The 6,640-nt window shown below is 29.7% G+C and overlaps 1 protein-coding gene across 1 annotated transcript; it reads left to right on the top strand.

Moving 5' to 3' along the window:
* Nucleotides 1-3,975: 3,975 nt before the first annotated feature.
* Nucleotides 3,976-5,906, top strand: LOC132185393 (wall-associated receptor kinase 2-like). Its single transcript, XM_059599172.1, has 3 exons — nucleotides 3,976-4,849; nucleotides 5,617-5,781; nucleotides 5,893-5,906. The coding sequence occupies exons 1-3, from the start codon at nucleotides 3,976-3,978 to the stop codon at nucleotides 5,904-5,906; spliced, it is 1,053 nt and encodes a 350-aa protein (XP_059455155.1).
* The last annotated feature ends 734 nt before the right edge of the window (nucleotides 5,907-6,640 follow it).

Below are 6,640 nucleotides of genomic sequence, written 5' to 3'. Positions count from 1 at the left end.
AAAAAAAAAAAAAAAAAAAAAAAAAGAAGACTAGAAAGACTTTGAATTGTGCTTAGGCATCGTCAGAAAAGACGTCCACCAGTTAACAAGCTGACTAAAAAAATTCAACAACCAGTGGACGTACGCGGTATGCGTTGCAGCACTTGACTAATCACATCAATTTTTTTTTTTTAAAAAAAAAATTTTAATTTATTTTTTTGTATTATTTACCAAAAAAATTTTTTGTATTATTTTTTTAATTTATTTTTTTGTATTAGCTTTAAAATCTTTATTTTTTGCCTCACCAATTTGATAAAAAAAGAAAAAAATAGTAAGTAAACAGTATTCATCACTATTCACTCACCAAATGATTAAAAAAATAGTTTATCTTTCCTTTTTTGTTTTGTTTTGTTTTTTTTTTTTTTTTCTATTTCTTTCATTAATAGTTAAAGAAAGAATAAACAAATACTTGAAAAATAATATATAAAAAAAATACTAAAAGTGAATTGTTAAAATAATAATATCATTAAGGATGTTATAAAAAAAATAAATAATTAAAATTAAAAAAAAAAAATTATATTTTTATTTATTTTAATGAGTAAATTTGGTAAATCAGCTAATAATGCTACCAGCTGGTAACATAAAACCATCGAAAGGCAGGGCTGCTTAAATTGCCTTTCGAGCTTGAAAAAAGATAATAAAAGACTTAAAAGACTTTTGGAAGTCAAAAATGGCCGCTTATTAAAGACTAGAAAGTAGAAAGACTGGATTAAAAAAAAAGACTAGAAAGACTTCGAATTGTGCTTAGGCATCGTCAGAAAAGACGTCCACCAGTTAACAAGCTGACTATAATTCAACGACCAGTGGGCGTACGTGGTATGCGTTGCAGCACTTGACTAATCACATCAATTTTTTTTTTAATTTAGATCCCAAATTACATTTAGTACTTAAATAAGATTTTAAGTTAATAAATTTATTTATTTTTCTCTTTCATCTACTAAAAAAAATAAAATAAAATAAAAAATATATATATATAATTGAATTAAAAAAAGATATAAAAAAATTATTGTGGGGTTCCTTTTAAAAATGACATTCTAAAAAAATAATTTTTTTTCTTTAAATTTAACTTCTATTTAAAAAGTTCAATAAAAATACTATCAAACAATAATGTAGCAATCAGCAAAATTAGACCAAGTCCAACTCCGCTGGCCTTACCAATTGGAGATTTGATGATCATAACATTTTATTAAGAGCAATACTGCAAACTTACCTCTTATATAATTTTTGTACAATTAGGTTGACATAGAATCTTTATAAATCATTGGAACAACTTTAATTAAAAAACAAAACTAATAAATATAATGATTTATGAACACTCTAAATCTACCCTATTTTTAAATTTTTTTTTTTAAAAAAATTTACAAAAAAAATCATATAAGAAATTGAGTTTTTAAATTCCTCTTTTATTAATGGTCATTAAAGTCGTCGTACTTGGATTGGACAAGTCTTCTGCATGTTACAGGATTCCAACATTTTTTCCAAGAAATGCCTGCGTTATCGAAAGTCTCCCCAAGTCATTAGTTTTTTTAATTTTTAATTTCTATTTTCTTCATTTTGTCCATTATTAAAGTTTTGTTTTTTTTTTTAAGGTTTATTATCTAATTGATAATGTTTTTCAAAATTATTAAAGAATTGCAATATCTCTCTATGACGAAAATATAAACTCTTTATAAAATAAAATAAAAAATTAGGGTGTGAAAATTTTTTAAAAGAAAACTTTTTTTTTTCAAGAAAAAAAAGGTAATTTATTTATTTTTTTCAAATTTATTAGAGTATTTATATGTTATTGAAAAAAATATTTAAAGTCATTTTTTTTTAACTTTAATAAAATCTTACTAATTATATTATCCAACGAGAACAAACATCCAGTACTTTTTTTTTTTTTTTTTCGCTACAAGATGTACTTGCCTTCTATAAAGAGGAAGGCCGTAAGAGATGATTTGAGTGGGAAGATATTATCAAAACCTTTGAGTGGGAAGATATATATTATTTTATAGGAGTTGTTTGGCGACTTACAAGAGATATTATTTTTGTACTATTAGCCATGACCAAATGGAAATATGTTGACGAAAAACTAAAAATAGATTTTTCTAACCTTTTGGTCTGGTTTGGTGCGAAAATATTTTTCTAACACTTTTTTCAAATTAAAAGTAAAAAATACCTCCAAAACACATGATTTTCACAGTTCCTTTGATGCATTCCAAGATTATAACTATAATTTGTTATAAAATACCAATAAAAAGTGCGAACCTCATGTACAAACTTTTTAGAATGCTCATTCGGCACCCTACTCTTTTTTTTTTTTTTTTTTTTTTTTTTTTTTACTCAGAAAATTTAAAAATAATTTTACTCACATCAACCCACATGTCTTATCAATCTATTTCTTTATCATTTCCATATTGACCGGCCTTTTTGGTTTGAATGGATAAGGACCAAAAGATTTATTGAGTAGTGACTACAAAATTTTATACAATTAGGGCTTTTAGGTTTGAATGGGTAGTAAAAAAATAAAAATAAAAAGTGAATAGGGCCAAAATATTTTGTTGGTAGGACCAATAGCGTAAAAAGTAAAAATCCTATACCAGCCACCCCCCAACTCCGTCACTGCTCATAGGTGCTAATTGTCATGTTGCTTACTTACGGATTATATAAAATGGGGGGAGGGGGGCTTCGTCTATACTAGCCACCCCCCTCTCCGTCATTGCTTATAGGTGCTAATTTTCAGATTGTTTAGTTACAGATTATATATATAAAATTGAACTTTTTAAGTGATTTTAAAGAAACTGTAAATTGACAATTTTTTTTAGGGTGGTAGTGGAGATGCGCTAAATGAATATATACTTAACTCTTTTTCTTGACCATTACAAATGGTATTGCACTATATGATACTGTCAATTAACATTGTATGACATATGCGGAACAAGACGGGTTTGAAGGGAAGAGTTGATTTTTAAAGCTTGTCACAAACACTACAAAAATTTCCACATTTAATGATATTTGAATAATACCGTTTTTAAAAAATATAACTAAAATGCAACTTTTTAACTCTTCAAACGAATTAGCATTTTAGTGACATTTTCTAAAAAATTACTATTCAAATGTGAAAATTTTTGTAGTGAAACCAACAATATGTAGTGTTGAGCCTTGAATGCTTATAACGCGTAATGAAAGGATTGGCTGCTTAAGTTTCCTTTCGAGGTTGACATAAAAGATTAAAAAAGATTAAATGGCTGCTTAAATAAAATAATAACACGTAAAAGACTTCCTTGCTAGGAAGACTTGATTGACTTGTGAATAGATATATATCGTAACAAAAGACGTATTATATTTGAATTGTGTTATCGATGCCGGTTTGCATTTTACTGCCTTCGCTTCGTTTGGCAATAATCATTTATTATTCATCCAAATTCTTAATATTTTTATTTTTTATGTTATATCAATTATCTTTTGTTATTATTTATATAAAAATATTATAGAAATAATAGGATAAAATTTTCACTTTTTTATACTATATATATATATATATATATATATATATCAATTTTTACTACAAATTTCAAGTCATTAAACAATTTCTTGCTAATGAGCGGTACTTATGGCCTCAAACTACAACGTGGCAATTAGCGGAAAGTAGACCAAGTCCAACTCGGTGTCTGCTTCTATTTATTTTTTATTTTTTCAAAAGTAGACCAAGTCCAACTCGATGTCTGCTTTTATTTATTTATTTCTTGCATATACGTCACCAATGACATATTACATCAATGATTAAACTATCAAGTGGGAGTCGGTGGATTGTTTTAATTCACAATATTACTCCTTGCAAGTGAGTTCATCCAGTACTGAGTTTCGCTACAGAGACACTTACCTTTGTTTAACGAGGAGGCCATTTAAGGTTGTCAGGGCACAAAGAAATTTTACAAAAAGAGAAGGCAAGTGATGGGTTTGCGTGGAATACTATTGCAACAACAGCTACCGCTTGCGGCCATAATTTTAGCAGCAATAGCAGCAGCAACTGCAGCATCGGAACCCAATTCAAGCTGCATCAGAAGATGTGGATCGCTTCAAATCCCCTACCCATTTGGAACAAGCGAGGAGTGTTGCCTTGATCGATCTTTTCTCATCACTTGTAACAACTCAACACCATTTCTGGGCGGCAGTAACGAATTAAAGGTCCTAGACGTATCAATGGATGGTGAAATGCGAGTCTCAAGCCAAATAGCCCGTGATTGCCCCAACGAGCCGGGCAATAACGCCAGCGAAAGCGCTTACGGGTTCTCATTACTAGACCACTTTCTCATCTCACCTACGAAGAACAAGTTCACTGCAGTCGGTTGCAACACTGTTGCCGTTATTGTTGGTATAATAGTGGGAGACGAGAATTACACGACTGGATGCTTGTCGCTCTGTAACAGTATTGAGAGTGTTGGCAACGGATCTTGCGATGGAATTGGCTGTTGCCAGATTTCTATTCCACAAGGAATGAGTCTTTTTGGTCTGGCTGTTAGCAGCTGGTACAATGACTCCACAGTAGCCGACTTCAATCCATGTAGTTTCGGTTTTGTGTCGGAAGACGAAGCATACAACTTTTCCTCCTTGGATCTTATGAATTTACAGAACAGAGAGACTGTTCCTGTGGTGCTTGATTGGACAGTTGGGAATGAGACATGCACAGATGCTAAGACAAATTTGACAAGCTATGGATGTAAGGCAAACCAGAGTGAATGTTACAATTCCATCAACGGCCCTGGATATTTTTGCAATTGCTCCTCAGGCTTTGAAGGGAACCCATACCTCCATGATGGTTGTCAAGGTAATCATATTCATCTGCTTTTCTATGTCTTACCTTTTTCTCTTCTTTTTTGAGAAACTTCGGTCCATTTGGAATTGCAATTTTAATAAGTGTGATTTTAAAAATTATATTTTTAAAAATTATAAACCTTAAAAAGACTAAAATACTCCTGATTTTCGAATTTTTTTTTTAAAGCAAAAAATAAAAAGAAAAAAATAGCATGTGGGTCAGGCCAGACCCACATGGGTTTGGCCGTGACCCACTCTGGGTCTCAGCCAGATTTTTTGTTTTTGTTTTTGTTTTGTTTTATTTTGTTTTATTTTTGTTTGTTTGTTTGTTTTATTTTTATTTATTTATTTTTTAAAAAAAATTTGGAAGTAAGGGTAAATTTAATTTAATTTTTTTAAAAGTCAGAAGTATAAACGTCATTGTCTCATTTTTAATGTTTTAAATTTGATGGATGGGTCTAAATTGAGAGCAATTGAAAGTTGAAAGGTCTAAATTAAGAAATTTTAAAGTTTGAGGGGTGATTTGTCAAATCGGATGAAAGCTCATAGGCCATTAGTAAAATTACCATTTTTTTTTTCTTAATTGAATTGGGAAAGTGTTACAAAGAAGGGACTTTCTCATTTTTATCATGACAGAAGAAAGAATAAAAAAATCCTATAAAAATGCTACCAAGTACGTATAAAGTGGATACTGACCCATTTTGCTAAAGCATAGTGGTCAAACATATATATATATATTACTAAGTTGGTTAATTGAATTGCTACTGTTCTTTGTTTCAGATATTAATGAGTGCGAAATTTCAAAGCCCTGCAATATGACATGCACCAACATTCCGGGCAGTTATAAATGTGGTTGTTCCAAGGGGTACGAAGGTGATGGGATGAAACACGGAACAGGGTGTCGTCCTATCGTCAGCAATTCTAGGAGAATAGCTATTGAACTGGGTAAGTATATACATATATAAGAAATGTATTATAATTATTTAGGAAAAAATCATATTTAATTCATATGTTTTTATTTGATTTGAATTTAATAATTGGCTTTTCAATTTCAAGAATACCATCTTTAGATTTTGGCCACGTTTAAAATAGGTCATTCTGTCACTTCATTGTCAAAATTAACAATTTGTCATCTACTACATGTCTCATTTGATAAGTCATAAACACTCAAATATAAAGCCATCTCATCTCAATAAGTGTTGAGTCATTCATTTAAAAAAAAAAATAAAATCAAACGACGAAAAGATAAAAAACCATCGATTTGACACATAAAACTTAGATAAATACAAAACTTGAAAACCTAAAGAACAAACGCATGGTAAGAAAGACTTTAGTTCCGTAGATTTGACATTGCATTTGGGTGTTGAGATAGACGTTGATGTATCAAATGAGACACATGTAACATATAACAAATTATTAATTTTAGTGGTAAAGTGTGATAGAGGGACCTATTTTAAACGTAGGCTAAATTTAAGGACCTTATTCTTGAAATTGAAAATCCAAGGACTAAATACCAATTCAGATGAAAGCATAAGGACTAAAAATGATTTTTCCCTAATTTTTTAGACCAATTTTTTTTTTTTTTTTTTCTTTTGTGCCTCGAGTAAAAAACTCAGCCCAAAACTAAAATATTAATAAACAACCTAAAACGCATAATATATAATACTATTTTTACCTTTATGTCCCTTCAAATTCTTTTTTTTTTAATTAAAAATAAATAAATAAACGCCACCCACAACACATTATTCAACATTTTGTATGTTTTAACACGAAACTGCATATAAATATTTTGACATTTGATCCG

Source organism: Corylus avellana, chromosome ca6 (assembly GCF_901000735.1).
Source record: "Corylus avellana chromosome ca6, CavTom2PMs-1.0".
Taxonomy (NCBI): Eukaryota; Viridiplantae; Streptophyta; class Magnoliopsida; order Fagales; family Betulaceae; genus Corylus; species Corylus avellana.
This window is presented reverse-complemented; position numbering and strand designations above follow the sequence as displayed.